General features: G+C 40.5%; 1 protein-coding gene across 1 annotated transcript; it reads right to left on the bottom strand.

The window, feature by feature from the left end:
- Window positions 1-978: 978 nt before the first annotated feature.
- mchr1.2 (melanin-concentrating hormone receptor 1, gene 2) lies at window positions 979-7074 on the bottom strand. Its single transcript, NM_001078775.1, is given in 2 exon segments — window positions 979-2320; window positions 6861-7074. Coding segments are annotated over 2 exon segments (1083 nt in total). The 5' UTR covers window positions 6943-7074; the 3' UTR covers window positions 979-1319.
- Window positions 7075-18138: the final 11064 nt, after the last annotated feature.

Raw genomic sequence — 18138 nt, 5'->3', positions numbered from 1 at the left:
AATCTGCTAATAACAAGTGATACTCATGTAGCCCACTGTGGGACTTTCTAACAAAATCTTACATTAAATGAATTTGGTTCCACCTTGACCAAACATTATGGTTGCTAAATAGTGCATTCCATTTATTTATCTCTGCTGTGTAGCATTGTCTATATACATATACAGGGCTGAGATGCAGTGAATACCCTGCCTGCTGTCTATATGCCTAGCTCCCTTTTGCAGTTGTGTGGCCAGATATATAATTAAGCTTGCCCTTGTCATTCTGTATCACGCTGGCAAGCATAACTGCCATCTAGTGACAGTGATCCTAGTTCTGGATCATGTTATCAGATACACAACGCCATGTTATCATACAGAGCCAGGGGATGATATTGTGGAGAGCACACAGGAAGCCTGACAGCATGATACACAGGATCAAACTGTAGGGAGTCAGGCACACAGAGAGAGGGCAGGGATTTAATTGGCGGAATCTCGCTTGCATTTCAAATGAAGACACTAGAAAATAATGGATGCATTTATAGAAAAAAAGCTGGGGAAAATGGTATCCTAAAGACTGGAGACTGTTGTCCTCGGCTTTCCTTGTGATCTGTAAAGACAATGAATAACTGAACATGGTCTGTAGGGTATTCTACTACAAGACCTGCACCACTGTATACTATGTGTTCTTCCAAGCTAAATAAACACATATCTATAAACCTATGGAAAATATGCAGCTTAGAACTTGTGTCTCTTCACTGTGATTGCCTGTCCTTTTTCTTTATAGCGTTTCTACATTTCATAAGCCCCTGCTACAGCCTAGATACCGTGACAATGAGCAAAGCAATCACTGAATTCATGTGACCGGCTGCTGGAAAATCAATAAGCAGTCACTTATTTGGCTTTTGAGGGGATCATAGAACTTTCTTAGGTGAGCAGCTGAAAAACAGATGGAAGAAGACATCTCACAAAGTGAAGTGGCTACACAATACACTCGGCTGGTTGCAATTCGCTTGCATTTATTGAAAGTGTAAGAGGCTTTTTTTTGTTTAAATGGTCTACAGACTGCAAGTCATGAATTTGCACCGTAAAAGAAATGGCAAAAGATCTTTAGAAATTTGTACAGTGAAAAAAAACATCTCAACACATAAAGGTAACCACATGGCTACAATCATAATCATGGGGACCCTTGAAAGTCAGTAGAACAGTTCGATATACCAAGCCCTTCTCTGACTCGGGTTATCTTTTAAGATTGACCAGGAAACATGCACATGTTAAAAAATTTGGATAATGTAGTAACTCATAACATGAATACAAGTTATTAACCATGCATGAGCATTGGGTTAGCTGCCAGTTGATACAGGAACAAGCTGAAGGAGAGGTTGTCCACTTCCAGAAGGTGGATCTGTTCGGAATTTCATGCGGATCCTGCTCTCTGGATGGTCTTCTGCTGGTTGTACGGAGACAATAAACCTACGCCTGAAGGTCTCGCACAAGATAATGTAGATAAAAGGGTTAATGCAGCTGTTTGCATAGCCCATGCTAATTGCAACACAGTAAGCATAATGGAAAGCAAGAGTTGGCTGGTCCATCACCAACTGAATTATCTGAAGAACATAAAATGGAGCCCAGCAGATAAAGAAAACCAGGCATATCGCAATAGCTGTCCTGGTTACTTTCTTAGTCCTTATCCTTGAACTTCTGTGAGCTGTCAGAGCTTCCGAGGATGCCATTTTCAACAGGATTCTACGGTAAGCCACTGAGATCACAGCAAATGGAATGGCAAAAGCCAGAAAAAACTGATACAGTGTGTACCAGTATATGTCACTTTCTGGGTTAGGGAGTGTGATTCCACATCCCAGAACCCCTCCAGGCAGAGCAATAAGTCTTGCATACATCCAAACGGGTGTGATACTTAGAAGGGACAAAACCCAAAGAATGCAGATGACCATAATCGCTATAGGTGGCTTCCTATACTTTGCCGAGGTAAAGGGGTACACGGTAGCAAGGTAACGATCAATGGACATGGCAGTGAGTATATAAGTGCTTGTAAACTGGCTGTTGGTATCTAAAGCAGTAATAAGCGTGCACATGGTCTCTCCAAAATGCCAAACTCCATTGCCCAGAAGCTGGTGGATTAGAAAAGGCATGCCCAGGAGGAAAAGCAGGTCGACCACAGAAAGATTAATGATAAATATATCTGGCACGCTGCTGCTGCACCTGAACTTGGACTTCTTGAAGACGGTGTATATGACCACACTATTGCCAATGATCCCAAGCAAGCAGATGACTCCAAAGACTGTCGGCATTATAACACTGGCGTAGGTAACATTGCTGCTTGGATCTGCAAAGAGAAGAAAATGAGTGTGTAAGCAGAAATTAATAAAGATAAAAGCATTATTTCCACGCTCCATTACACACAGTCACCCACAGAGCTTAGCTATCGAATCACTACGCTGGAACGGGCTTTATACATAGCACCAAAGACATCACTTTAGTAAAGCTTGTTACATGTCATGCCTCGCTGAACATTGCTCCACTGGCCAATTAACCAGCTCAGTGTTTGTAAAATAAGTCACCCGCGTATCTCATTCACCTCTACTGACAACCGAGGCATGTGTTATGTAAGGAATCATTAATATTCCTTCCAACCTCTTGCTAAAATAATACTTTTTAAATATTAAAACCCCACATTTTGCATGACATGGTTCTCTATTACACATTAATTAACTTTTATTTTCTCTCACAATAATATATTTCTAATTGACCCTCCTGTTCCTTGTCCACTCTTACCTTATACCCACTGTTACCATTTTATAGAGCAGTGATCCCCAACCAGAGGCTCGTAAGCAACATGTTGCTCACCAACTCCTTTAATGTTGCTCCAAGTGTCTTCAAAGTAGGTGGCCATTTTTAAATCTCTAGCTTGGGGCAAGTTTTGGAAGCAAAGAAACACCTGAGGAGCCTCCTGCAGGCCAGCCGTCCACATGTGGCTACCACATAGCCAATCACATAGGTCATCTCCAAAGAACATTTATTCATATCATCCATGTAGCTTACATAGTTTCTTCAACCCCTCCAAATTACCTTCAGGATATATATATATATATATATAGGGACCCATAGGGTTAACAGCCCTTATGTCCCCACAGCTTTAGTTGCTAGGCAGCAGCCTGTGCTCCAACAAGGATTGATAGCTGGAGGTATGTCTCCTCTCGGGCAGGACTGGTCTGTAGTGTAGGGACCATAATACTGAATAGGGATTTAGGTTATGTATATTCCCTGATCCAATGTGAGGGATCCAGGTTATTTTACTGAGGTCCTGAGAATGCATCTAAAAACCTGGCAAACTGTCTCTATAGGGGCATCAGATGGTGCTGTCTCTCATTGCTGTGATTGTGCCTGACAAGTATGTGAGATACCTCAAGAAGAGTATAACAACCCTGTGCCACTTTAAAAGAACAAAGCCTGTTGCTATTTTTTTGTTCAATAACCTTTTGGCATCCAGTTGTTATATTTAGTCACACAGCACAAGTGAGATGTAGTTGCACAACACCTCCCCTTCACCATTCCTCATTGCAAAGGCCCATCCTTTGGAGAGAGGGTGCAATGTAACCAATGTTCTATCTGTTCCCTAGCTGACAAGGTCTAGCCTAGCCTAGATGGGGTTACATGTACTGTATATATACACATACCTATTCAATTCATTCACTGCATAATAGCCTGAAATCACCACTTCTCTCTGTGTATTTTCTCCTCTCGTTTCATAATAATTGCTATTCTTATCATGTTGACTGTACATGCCTAGCTGGGTAGAGGACAAGAATACAGTAATTTCTGTCATTTCCACAGCTGTCCTTGGGTTGACATAAACCCTATATTTATCCAGTGGCTCACAGGGACAAGAGCCCAAGATGCCACCTGCAGCCATCCCAATGTGTTACTCACAGCTCAGCTTATACTTAGATACAAGATTCATTCATTTCAGATACGTTTGTAATGGTTTTTGATTTAATTGTAAAAGCACAAAAAATGGTGTAATGCATAGCAATGCACTAAAAGGTTTTACATCCACAGCTGCTGGTTGGACAATAAGCCAATATAATGTAGTTGGAAAAAAAAAACCTGCCCCTCCCCTATTCCCATTTTTAATGAGGCAAGATTCCTTTTTATTGACCAGAAATGTGGTTCTTTTCACATAGAGAGCACAATCACAGTCTACACTGGCCAATCTGCCCCTCTCCATGCCACAGAATATACACTGGGGATAAGCATGGGGTGGTTTGCTGCCTTAGCTGGAAAATGACCCACAAGTTCCCCTGTCCATAGAGTGATATAACTCCGCCTATAGCCCATAGGTTATAATGGTCTTTGCCTCCTCAGAGCAGGTCGTGTTTAAAATCAAAAACTAAAAATGCTCTTGTAAGTATCAGAAAAAAGGTGCATTCCTTAAAAAGATGGGTAACTTTTGTAATGAACTTTTCATGAATAGGAAAATAATATTTGCACTAATGGAAAGTCATTTTTACTTAAATGTGCAAATAAGGAAATCAATATACCTATAGTAAACCTGATTCTATGGAGGAACTACTACTTCTTTAGTTGCAGACCTCCAGCTGCTAAACTACAAACTCCTATCATTGTTAGCCATCTGCTGCTCTGCTAGCTATCGGTTATTGGGAAGCAATATGTTATTGGGTAATTTTATGTCATTTGGCAGCTATATATTGAATTTGAATCGAAGAGAAAAACTGATCTCCATATTCAATTCCCGATTTCCCTATAGGCTTCTATTGAGTTTTCATGAGGTAAACCTTAATATGGTTTTCTTCATTAAACTGAATCTGGCCCTATATTGCTGCTTAATGTTATAGGTTGTCATATGTTATTGGGTAGGTATATGTTATTGGGAAACTTTGTGCTATTGGAAACCAGTATGTTATTGGGTAGTGATATGTCATTGGGTTGCTACTGTATATTTATTAGTATGGAAAATGTTATCGAGTAGTTCTGTTTTATTTGATAATTTTATGCCTTTATGTAGTTATATGTTTTTGGGTAGTTAGCTACCTGTTATTGTGAAGTTTTGTGTTACTGGGTAGTTATATATTATTGGGCAGCTCTGTATGTTATAGAGTAGCTCTGTTATTGGGGAGCTCTTTGTTATTCGGCACCTACATGTTATTGCGTAGTTGTAGTTGTATGTTATTGGCGTGCAAAATGCTATTGGGTTGCTATATGTTATTGGGTAGTTCTGTGATATTTGGTAGTTGTATGTTATTGGGAAGGTCTATGTTAATGGGTAGCTATATGTTATTTGGTTGAGTAGTTATATGTTATAAATATAGGGGAATATGTCATTGGGTTGCTATGTTATTGGGCAGTTAAATGGTATTGGGTCAATATATGTTATTGGGTAATTAGGTTGCTATGTTATTGGGAAGCTATATGTAAATGTGTAGTTCTGTGTTATTTGGTAGCTGTATGTTATTCAGTAATATTTTATTACACCTATATGTTATTAGGTAGTTATATATTATTGGGCAGCTATTTGTTGTTGTGTAAAATGTTATTGGGTAGTTTTATGTGATTAGGTAGCAATATCATATTGGGCAGCTATTTGTAATTGGGTAGTTATATGTTATTAAGTAGCTATAACATACTGGGCAGCTATAAGTAATTTGTCAGCTCTACATTATTGGGTAATATGTTATTGGCTAGCTATATTTTATTGGGCAGCTCTAAGTAATTGGCCAGCTCTACATTATTGGGTAATATGTTACTGGCTAGCTATATTTCATTGGGCAGCTATATGTAATTGACCAGCTCTACATTATTGGGTAATATATTATTGGCTAGCTATATTTTATTGGACAGCTCTAAGTAATTGGCAGCTCTACATTGTTGGGTAATATGTTATTGGCTAGCTATACTTTATTGGGCAGCTATAAGTTATTGGGTAGGTAGACTGAATGTTTTTGGGTAATTGTATGTTATTGGGCTGTATGTAATTGGCTTACATTGCATGACAAGACACAAAAGGATGGTAAGAGCAGCACTTAATGAGCCCTGATTCATAAGGCACAGAGAAATTTCCCCTGCTAACCGCATAAGCTGATAGATATCAATATGAGGTTTACTGAAAGCTGGAATTGTCAGTGCCATTGGCAATGCCACTGTTTACATCCGCTGGATTCTAGCTATCTGCCAGCTGATTCTGCTGAGGTTTGATTTCCATACTGTATCTCAAACTTGCCTCCCTCTCCTCATTAAACATTGCAGAGGCTCCAAAACCAAGAGAGTAAGGCACCTACACACACTAACGGGGCTGCTTTTAGAGATGATGGGGTCATTTACAGTCCTGCATCCTCCAGACTTTATTACACTATAACTCCCAGTATCCTCTGACAACCTCCCCCTTGAGGGGTTTATCTGATAGGGACCAAGATTAGAAGCCCTCTCTACACTACCCTAAACCAGCCCTGCAAATGAATAGATATAGATGCTAAATGAGGTGTATAGGTCCATACATATTCATGCTTAATTAGATTTGCTTAGGATGAAAAGGAATGGTAGAATATGCTGTAAAATGCACTTAAGCAGTTCTGATAATCCTTTTGGTATAATAAAACATCTGCTCCATTGTCGGTCTGTTATTATAGAATAATGACCTTGTTTATAGGAATACCCATACTTGTATCTATCTATACATATATATATCTATAGATAGATATACTGTATAAGAGAGAGAGGCATAGAGAAAGCTAACATCCCAGTACTAGTCACCTTTACTTTACATTGATATAAGGATCAGTTTTGAATGAAACAAAATGAAAATACAGAACAGATGAATGAAATGTACTGGAAATTCAGGCAAAACTTACCAGACATGGAAAAGTTGTGAAATATCTGGGAATTGTTATCTTGAATATTAATATCCTCTTCCAAATCAGCCTGGAAATCCATCTTTCTGGTGGAAATCCTTGCTGGGAGTTTACCTGGAATGTCCTCAAATGAGAGCTTGACTGGTAACCTGGAAGAGTCAGGGGGATCATTGGGATTGTCGGTTCTTTCTGCCTCCCCTGGATGAGCTTTTCCACACTGAGAGCTGCAGCGAAGAATGAATTAAAGAAAGAAATTGGTCTGTGCTCTGGTTCTCTGGCGCTCTCTGTGCCGCCCTCCCCTGCTAAAGTGACACCGCTTCTTTAATAAGGCAAGCTGTCAGCCTCAGCCTGCTACTACAGCGTATCCTCTTCTTATCCATGTGAATCTGGCAGTCAGCACAGGCTTGCAAGACTGGCAGAGACCAAATATTGTTATTTATTTCACTAGCTGAACACCGCAGTGCCAAGGGAGGGAAAAGGCTCCTGCTGCCATTGGTTGTTCTGCATGTCCCCCCTTCCCCGTGCCCAAAGGGTTAAACATTTTGGATTTATTTTAGAATGAAATACCTCTAAATTTTCAAGATGGGAAGGATCCAGTCTCCTCTTTACTGTACAGTTTAATACTGCTGGCGGGGGGTAATATGCTGGTTAAAAATAAAAAGAAGGTCAGAGGATTATTACATAAATAATTTTTATTCATTATAATGTGTCTTCTGTACCTGTAGCTTTATTTATATTTCCTCCCCAAGGGGGCCCTTCTCGTGCTGGGGGCCATATCCCCAATACAGAAACAAGCCCTGCAGATCTCAGTGCAAAGTGTTTTTTTTTATTAAGGATTACAGTAAGATGGAGAATTTCCAGTAAAACAGAAGCTGCGTGCTGACTGCAACAGAGTAGCCCTGACTTAGAGCCTTGGGGAGGCTACCAACAAAAGGTTTTCCACTGGAGCACTGAATGATACAAATATATAGAAGTTGATCTCTTTTTGGGGATACTAAGCCTCCCTAAATCTTCATTAACAAGCTCCTATTGGCACTGGTCCCAATGTATTTAACTATGGAGTGTCCATGAAAGGGACAGATTAACCCCCCTAAGGATCAAGGAGCAAACATTGATTCTCTATTTCAAAATGACATTCACAGCAGGCTATAAAGCTGAGATAAGAAAAAAGAGTCAGTGCTATGGGAGCAGGGGTTTGATGTGGAAGTGGTTATTTTAAAGAGCAAATTGAGTCTGCCTGCAATGTGCCTCTGATCTGAGCTCTCTGCGTATCAAAGTGGCTGCAATCTGCTCTCTGCACCCAGGGGTGTCAACAGATTTGTGGCTTGGAATTGTGTGAAGAGCCAGCAAGCTTGTAGAACATGAGGCATAGTGGAAATAAGGGCTGGGAGAACAGTTGTCATTTTGTGCAAGCAGGTTGCCTCATGGTGGTTTCAGCATTATTCTCAACATGCCTGGCTGGGTGGGGGGGGGGAACTAGTCCTAAAGGGGTTGGGTTGGGACATAAATGGGTGTGACCTTAACATCACAGGGCGGAGTCTAAGAGTGAAGGGTGCCACACTGCAGCATCAAGACTGAAATTTAGTGAATTTGGTGAGAAAGGGGTGGATTGGAGGCAGGCTGAGGCCTAATTGAATAGCTATTACAGATTTATTCAGATTTATTCTGGCCCAACCTTGGCTGGTATTTTACCAGCTTTGCCATGTGGCAAACCTACCCCTTGAAGAAGTAGCTTCAGAAGCTGTGAGCTGATTGCTGGAGCAAGAAGGCTGCTGGGCCTCATTAGTGAGCTTGGCTTTATGGTTTCATGGAAGATTTCCTGTGGTTCTCTTGACCAAGCTGGGCCAGCTTGCCTATGTAGTAGTCTGGCTATCTATAAACAGAGAACCTAGGTCTCTCTTATCTTCTGAATAAACCCACTGAGATGATATACACAGCACTTATAAGAATGCAGGGAGCAGTGCACAGATTCTCAAAGAGAATTTTCCGCAATTAATGTAGTTAAAAATAATCAATGACTGAAATTATTGTAAGTTACAAAGGCTCATTTACTATGAGTAGGCACAAATACTATGGGTGCTGATGGGCACAAACTTGTCAATCAGCGCAATACATATAATAGTTACAACTCCTGTGCTGTACCTTCCGCCAGCTTTCTAAGGCAGAATACAGAGCATCTGAGACGCCTTGTAAGTGCAGGACAGAAATGGGGCAACAGCTTGGCATTCATACTGCACAGTGCAGGGGGCAAAAAAGAGGGGGCAGGGTACATTGTGGCTAAACAATGGCAAAATACCCTTTTTTCAGCATTTTATGCCATTCACATAGCTTTAAATCATCCCTAAAAAATTTTGAGTAGCTACCATTTGTCCTGTGCTAATGAGCAAAGGTTTCAAAACTTTCAGTATGTTAATGGCCAATTTTAAGCATCTTTTCATTTGGCCATCATTATTTATTATTTATAGATTTAAACAATTTGCCTTCTTCTTACTCTTTTCAGCCTCCAAATGACTCCAGCAGCCAAAAACCTATTGCTGGGTGAGGGTACAGTTTTCTTGTTACTGTTACTCACTGTCCTCTCCTAGTCTCTCATTCAAACCACGCCCTGGTTGCTATAGTAATATGGACCCTAACAACCAGATAGCTGCTAAAACGCTAAACGGGAGAGCTACTGAACAAAAAGTGAAATAACTAAAAAACTACAAAAGACCAATTGCAAACTGTCTCAGAATATCACTCACTACATCATACTAGTAGTATTTTGGATGAATGCTTGATGGGGAGAACAAGGCTTTCACATAGTTTGTGGTACCATTGAAGTCAAAGATGGCACCACCAAGGGCTACAATAAACTATGTGTATGTCATGGAATGAAATGTTGGAATGCTTTAACTGTAACTGAAATGGTGTGTCGAGACCTCTTTAATTTCAAAGGGAACCAGTGCAAGTGCATTTTAATATTTTATGTTTTTGTATATCTTCAACCATCTCTTCCCATTTCATATTTTTGCTTTGGAGCTTGATCACAATCATGCTTTTCCCAAGTTTTCCGTTTCTCAGCTGCCAACCAGTCCTTCCACATCAAGTAAGAGAGGTCATTAGCTACTCTGCCCGGTGTTATCCTGTTTTACACAAAGAGCAGTACAGGTGCTGAACCCATTGCCCAAGTCCAGAGACTACAGAACCCATTGCCCAGTAATTGCAGAACTAAGCAATGCAAGCAAAAAACACCTATTTTCCAGCAATTACAGATATTTCTGGCCTGTGTTCAATCCAGCAGCCCACTGCTGCCAAGCGATTTTTCTGTAAAGCTTTAATCCTGTTCCCCTACAGGCTTCTGATTAACTGGGCAATAACTGCCTCTCTCTTTGCCAAATCTGTCCAGTACAGATGCATCCAAAATAAAATAACAAAAAATAGAGCAAAATAAAATGTAATTACCAAATCAGGAGCCATTGCACTGAGAAAGCTCCCAGACCTTACTTTCTATAGACAGCCGGATGGGAATTCTATACACCCTGCCAAAGCTGCCAGCCATCTACAAGGGGCCTGTGCCTGCTGGCCTAGTACTTTCTGCAGCATTAATGGTTTAACAGGGACTACGACTGTATCAGCTTCATTTGTGTAACTGTCGTGTAATGAGTCACAAGTGGTTTGGGCCTGCCTTTAATCTGTCAGGCAGAAATTGAAATAGCATTAACTTGCCACCCGAGCCGTTGCCTGCAAATCGTTGAACTGTAATTGTGTTCTTATGTTGTAGGTTACAAAGTCAGTTTAAATAAAATGTTACCAGTTTGGAGTATAAACAATGTAGAATATTATAGACATATCTGGGAACTCTGATCCACCAAAGCTGTGCCTAGTTGCACACAGTCATGGCCACCATCCACCCTAAGCTCCATTCACCCAAGTCACCTTTCAGGCCCACAAGTACCAACTAACTATAAAAACTATGGGGGATATGCCCCCATGTTCTCTACTGGTTTCCAACCACTAACACATACATGTAAATGGCATCTCTCCTTGCAGAGATGCCAACTATGAGGCCTTATATTGCAGGTCTGACTAACAGCAACCACGCCTGTTACACCTCCTTACTTTGCCTGTCTCTGAGGATTTTGGACTGGGGGTGTCTGGGGCTCACTGGGACTACTAGTTGAGGGCCCTTGCCCTAGTCGCAACTTCAAGACCCCTCTCCCCCCACTGCATGCTTCCTCTTTGCAGCTGCAATGGGGAGGAGATGCGCTGGTGCCTGCAGTTAACGGAGGGAGCAGGCCTGCGTTGGTGGGGCCATGGGCCCCCAAGTTTTTTCCTGGTGCCTCATTGCCTCAGTCCAACCTTGTTGGTGCATTTCAGTTGTGAGGTGTGGATGTGCAGTATAGTAAAGGCAGAAAAATGTGTCTTCTCCTGCAGTTGCGCTGTGTCTGGTGCAATGGCGTCAGATTTGCCAAACGTGCAAGCATTTTGGAGCAAGTTGGTTCGTCTGCTGTCATTTCTGGTGTTTGGCATGCAAGTGAAGTCTGCAACCTATTGGGTGCAAAGGGAAACCCAGAGCTAACACCTTGCCAGGAGGTGGCGGTAGCTCCAGGGTTCCCCTGCATCAATAGGCACTGACTGAGAACCAAGCACAACTATACGGAAGTGCAGGGGGTGCATTTTGACACAAGCTCAAGGCACAACTGATTGTATATTGGATATGGGAGTATAACAGTTGGAAATTACCCCCCTCAAACCAACCCCTCTCATATTTATTCTAGGTTGTGTGAACATGAAAATGTAAGGAGTTTTGTGAAGAGATCCTTATAGTTTAACTCAGAAGCTAAAATAATCAATTTGAGGTCAGGGTCGGACTGGGCTGCCCGGGGCACTGAAACTTTAAGAAACCCTGCTCCCGGCATCTGCCTGACCATCCCTTTCCCTACACGCTGTGTATGCGCATCTCCATTACACTGTACACAGCGGGGCCCACTGAGTATTTTCCACCTTGTCCTGCCGGCCCAATCTGACACTGTTTGCGGATAAATTATATGTCCTAAATCCTTGGAAATTCTTCATTTCATATTCAAAATTGTAACTAGCTTTAAAAATTCACATTGAAGTGTGTCCTTAATATTATGTTACTATAGCAACACAGGACAAGTCCAGCAGCATTGTAGTGCCAGAGGGTACATACCCCTAGGTTGTTTTTTCGAAGTATCGTTGTACAGGTGGAATTGCACCACATTGCAATGCCTTAGTTGACGGATCTCAAAATGCCCGGCAGACAGAGATTAATGCTGAGCACAACACCTTTTCCTCTTCATTTTTTATGAATACAGGCAAGAGGGCTCATTTACTAGTGCAAATGCAGCGTGAAAAGTACAATTTGGAAGCAAATTCCTATATTTCTTACTTGCTTGTGCATCATTGATAAAGGTGTTAAGTACTTGGCCGCCATCATAAATAAGTTATTTATATGGGGTCCCCCATGAACAGAAGCTTTTGACCACACCCCTTGTGTGTGCAATATAAACAGTTGATTTTACTCTATAATAAGCAGTTCATAAAAAGAGTTCTATTCAGTATTATGCTAATTAACAGTCAGTTTATTGGAGGTCATAAGTCATTAAAGTCATAAGTCAATGGAGTTTATACATAAGCTGTATACGTTTCTTTGACAGTAATGTGCGTTTTTGCTCAATTCCATTAAAACCATGAATGTCTAGTCATTTATTGATTCCATGGGGCACAATTTTGCACCACCTAGTGCTCTCGGGCTTGGATGTGAAGCAATGCTAAATAAGGCCTATTATCTATAATCACTCAGCAGATGTAGCAAGGATGAAAAAGGATGAATAATATGAGTTAATTCAAGAAAATAATCGATCGATTAAATGTACATGACAGGAACATCCACGTCAGCCCTGATATAGTGATGACTGTGTACAAGGCAAGGTCATGGCCTCCATCCCCTTTCTGTAAACCTGACAGTGGTGACAGATTGCATGAAGTGACTGCAATACCTAAGCACCAAATACTGATCCATATGTATCATGAGTCACAGAAGTACTGGAACCTGTGTATGAGTGCAGAAACGTGCAATAAGTGTTGCTCTTAGGCGAGTTACTGTTTTGTAATATAATATGAGTCAGTGTGTGTGTATATTTTTTTCTTGTTTTCTTGCCCTTGAAGCCTTTCACATACTTTATCAAGGTGCAATTTTTTATCTGAATGAGTCTTCTTCCTTACTGGAAACCTAATACTCTCTAAGAGTAATGTCCTTCTATGCATCACAATAGCCCTACAAGAGACTTGCTGCAGCTACTGTTCAGCGGAATAGAAGAGCACAAGAACTTTGCTCAGCTATGGATACAGCATTCTCCTAAAAAAAGCAAAGGTGCCATTTCTGTGAAATGAGAAATATAGTTGTAGTTGCAGTAGTTACCCTGGGGCAGGGCTAGAGATAGAGACATGGGCAGGAGGATAAGGGTTGTTGTCTTTTTTCCAGCTTACCCAAAAAAGTGGAGCCTGACTAAGTATTGTTGTGCAAAGAGGGGTTGTTGTGTAAATGGGGGGGTTTGAGGAAGTGTTGTGGAGTACAAAGAGGGTCTTACCAAGTGTTGGAGTACAATGTGGGTCTAACCAAGTGTTGGAGTACAATGTGGGTCTAACCAAGTGTTGGAGTACAAAGTGGGTCTAACCAAGTGTTGGAGTACAAAGAGGGTCTTACCAAGTGTTGGAGTACAATGTGGGTCTAACCAAGTGTTGGAGTACAATGTGGGTCTAACCAAGTGTTGGAGTACAAAGTGGGTCTAACCAAGTGTTGGAGTACAAAGAGTGGCTCACCAAATGTTGAAATAAAAAAAGGGTTTGACAATAGGTTGACTGAAAAAAGGGACAAACAAATCTGGACTGCAAAGTGTGGCCGTCCAGGTGTTAAGATTGTAATGGTGGGCTAAGGGAAGGTATGGGGATAAAAAGGGGGCACCGACAAAGTGTTGTGGTATAAAAGGTCAAATGTTGGTGAACACTGAAAATACCAGGCGAGGAAGTGTTGAGGTTACAAGGATGGAGCTGGCCAAATTTTGAAGTGTAAGGAACCTGTTGCACTGTGTTGCACTGAAAAGAGGGGCTGACCCAGTGTTGGGCTGAGAAAATGCAAGGCACCTGACCAAGTGTTGGTGTGGTGTTGGAGGGCTAACCAAGTGTTGGGGTACAAAGGAGTGCAAGGGGGCTAACCACATGTTACACTGAATGGAGGCTAAGTATTGGAGTGGAAATTGAGCCAGCCAGGTGTTGAACTGCAAATAAGAACTGCCAAATGTAGGGCTGCAAAGCGGGCTTGTACTAACACATCTGAATAGCTCAGATTTTCAATCCCTTAAACACAATATTCCAATATTATCAGTGTCTGCTACTGCAATCATGTAATTGTGAGTTTAAGTCCTGAAACATCTGAATCTTTATTTTCCTCCCAGACAGCAGAAAATTGCAGACTCAGGGCTCTGGGAACTAAGTGATAACTCCATAAAAATAACAGAGAGGTGCTGAGCATTTGATGAACAGGCAGTTGTTAACAACAAATTTATTTCGGGCACAGGTAGTTACAATTGCTCACCTTTTTCAAAGGCAGCTGGCTCCCCTCATCTCTGCATATAATTCCTGTGGCTAGGGCCTTCTTTTATACACGCAAAGGTCACAGATACGGAGTAGCCGTGCCACATTCCCCTGCAACATACTCATACTCGCAGCCCTACTATTAACCTTTTAACAGCCAGAGTGACAGGTGTTTAAAGATATTATAGAGGCTGTTTACTTATGAATATTTCTTGTGGGGGGTTTACAGAAGCAACTCAAAGGTTGCAAGATGCATTGTGGGCAAAAAACATGGCACCTTATCACTCCTTTGTAAACAAACCCTTTTATGATGTTTAAAAGATGTCCCTGAGAACTTAATGGTACCAATAACACAAAAATATATACAGAAAAAAAACAATGAAACTGAGCTGCACTAAAAAGTTCCATGCTGAATTAAAGTTCATTGAACACTGTAAAGTCCCAAACCAATGTCTCTGTATTCATATTAATGCAATTTGTGTTGCCAGGGAAGCAGGTCCAAAGCAATTGTGCTTGTCAGTACATCAAGGCATCAGAATCAACCCAGGCACAGAGCACAGAATACCTCAGGCACTTAAATATAAAGGGAAGAAGCACATAAAAGAAGCATTTTAATTTATTGACTTGGAATCGCTGTGCCACTCCCTGGAGTATATGTTCATTATATAAAGGAGAGTGCGTATAGACGCCCCAGGAAAAGTTTTTAGATTCAGCATTGATGTAACATAATGATAGCAGCTAAACAGGGACCATAACAGATAATACAGGCATAGCAATGACTCCAAAATACAATAGGCAACACTACATTTATCATTGTTGCACCCCCCCCAACATCAGTGCTATTTGCCCAGTGTTCCTGACCCTCTCCAGTAAATCATCATTCATTTCTTTCTCCAGATGGGTATCAACTTGTGGTTTGGCAAGAATGTGGTGGCTCTGTAATTTGGCATGAAGCCATATATATTTTATTCTGCTGGAAACAATAATTTATCTAGAAGTGACCTGGCTCTTGAGAACAAAGACATAGACAAAAATGTCTCAGGAGCTGAGGTTCTTACAACCTACTAGAGCAACATGTTGTTTCCCAACCCCTTGGATGTTGCTCCCAGTGGCCCCAAAGCAGGTGCTTATTTTTGAATTCCTGGCTTTTGGGCAACTTTTTGTTGCATAAAAACCAGGTGTACTGATAACTAGAACCTCTAGTAGGCTTATAGTCCAAATAACCAATCACATATTTGGTACCCCCAGGAAATGTTTTTTTATGCATGTGCTGCTCTCCAACTCTTTTTAAATTTAAATGTGGTTTACAGGTATAAAATGTTGGGGGCCTCAGTACTTGAGGCATCTCAGATAATTCACACAGTTACTTGGAGGAGAGTCAATATGGGTGTTAGTATGTACACTGCTTGGCTTGGTTGATCAGAGAAGTGCACTATGCAGGAACAAAGCACCATGATGCACCATGAACTGGGCATAGTAGATAGGTAGCTAAAATGAAACTTCCCCAAACCAAACAATGTCCATAGAACAAGAATATTGTCACTATACACACACAGATAATTTTTGGGCCAGGCCTGAACAAAGATTAGACTTCAAGGCAAAGAGGGCATTTATAGGCTAAATAATGCACAGGGTCTGTGTTCCCATTTGGGTTTGGGTTGCCAGTTCATGAAGAGATACGGTATTTACAATATAACAAGGGTATATTGCTCACTGTTGAAGATAACCTAACTTGTGAAACATTTTGCTCTTATTTACTGGTTATTAGTGAGAAAATACAAATAAACATGGGGAAACCCAAAGGACTATGATATTTGTTGATTCTATTTGTGGAATGATAAAGATTGGCATATAGAAACAGAACCAGAAATGTGTTGGCACAAAAGTTACTTTTTTTTTGTTTTTTTGTAGAACTATCTTATTCTTTCCCTAAGAACCTACAATCTAAATTCATAGTGCATAAACCTTACAGATGTTTCAGAAGGTTTGCCAGAGAAACCAACCCAGTCTACTCCAAGGCACAGGCAAGTCAGTGAACCACTAAACCAATTGCTGTGATTTATAACAATACAATGTAAATTTAATTATACAAAAGGATCAGACAGCTTGGTCACAAAAATGTGAAATAAAAGATGAATCAAGGTATCAAGGTATAGTTTCATGCAACAGTAACTACATCAGCTGAAAATGTAAATTGGAGTAGAGGAGGTTTCAAATTCACAGAAGAATGCACTAAGGAAATATGGATAGCCAGTGGAGTATAGTATGGGCAAGGAGCATTGTTAGAAATTTGATTTCTAAAGGCTGCAGGTGGTATATACACTGATTCAATATTTTAGATGACAATTGCAAAACTATAATTAACCCTAATAACATTATAGCAGGAAATGAATCTAATGGCTATAATGAAGAATGGCGCGGCAGTTATTAGCTAAATGAATAAACAAATTGTCAGTAAGGTTAAATAAAGATAAATAAGGCTTTTGGAGTACTGTGAGCTATGCCAATGTGTATTACTAAGGAATTATAGGAGAATGGTTAATGTAAACCCTACCCTTAGGTACAGTTTGCCTTTAAGGTTTTCATGCAAGAATAGTACTTTTAGGAATGTGAGCAGTCCTTGGTTGTGAACCTGGAACATGGATTTATATTTGTAGTGCATGAAACTTCCCGGCATCTTCACAGGCCATTCACACCAACCCTGTTTTGTGCGTATGCCATTCTCACTTTTGTAGCCACACTTGACTCGCTAGATACAATTCTGAGACATGTCCTGTCCTGTGCACCATAAAGTAACTCAGCTAGTCCAGGTATCAAATGGCAATAGAACCCCAAGATAGGACAGCTATGTGATTTACAGCAACCTTTAGTATAGTAAGTTTAATATATAGATCAAATTAATAAAAAAATTAGAAAACTTTACTGTGTAATGATCTAAGTAAAACAAAGGTCACCCACCTGGGTCACTAGGCCATCTTAACAAATGAGTTATAATAATAGAGAGATCAGCTGGGATTTCATTTAATAGGATGGCCGAATGAGTCACTAAAAGACTTCAGTATTTCACCCTTTACTGAATTTAATAAAAGGGTAACTCAATATTAGTCTGTAAGAGATCTACAGGAAGAGATTCAGAGAGCAATACAGAAAAACACAATGTTGGAAGTTTAGTGGTTCCAACATAAATAATTTGTATCTCAAAACCTATTTAGAAATATGAAGAAACCACAATTTGATTCGAATTATTAAGTAATACTGATATATTTTATGTATCTACAGAAACATGTCAGGATAATTTAATGGGGACTGAGAAGATATTTATTTGCATTATTACTTTTGTTTGCAGGTATGTTGACTACAACCCTGGATGTACAGTTTGTCCAAAAAAATATCTAACCCTTTTTAAAAAAATACCAAGGGAAATCTGCCATCACAATATCCTGGCAAATAAGTCCATAATCTTACTGTTAAGTGAATAAGCATCTACATTGCATAAGGCAGTCATTGCCAAACATTTTCAGCTCAAGCCCCACTTGATGGTCCAGCCTTGATTAAGAGCTCTGTACCAGGAAACAAGAGATGTGGAACTGACTGCAAGGAGCCTATTTGCCGTGTAACCATGTTTAAGGAAAGCATGTTAGGAGCTTCTTGGATGAAATATATTTTACTTAAATAGTCCATA

Source organism: Xenopus tropicalis, chromosome 9 (genome assembly GCF_000004195.4).
Source record: "Xenopus tropicalis strain Nigerian chromosome 9, UCB_Xtro_10.0, whole genome shotgun sequence".
Lineage (NCBI taxonomy): Eukaryota > Metazoa > Chordata > Amphibia > Anura > Pipidae > Xenopus > Xenopus tropicalis.
This window is presented reverse-complemented; position numbering and strand designations above follow the sequence as displayed.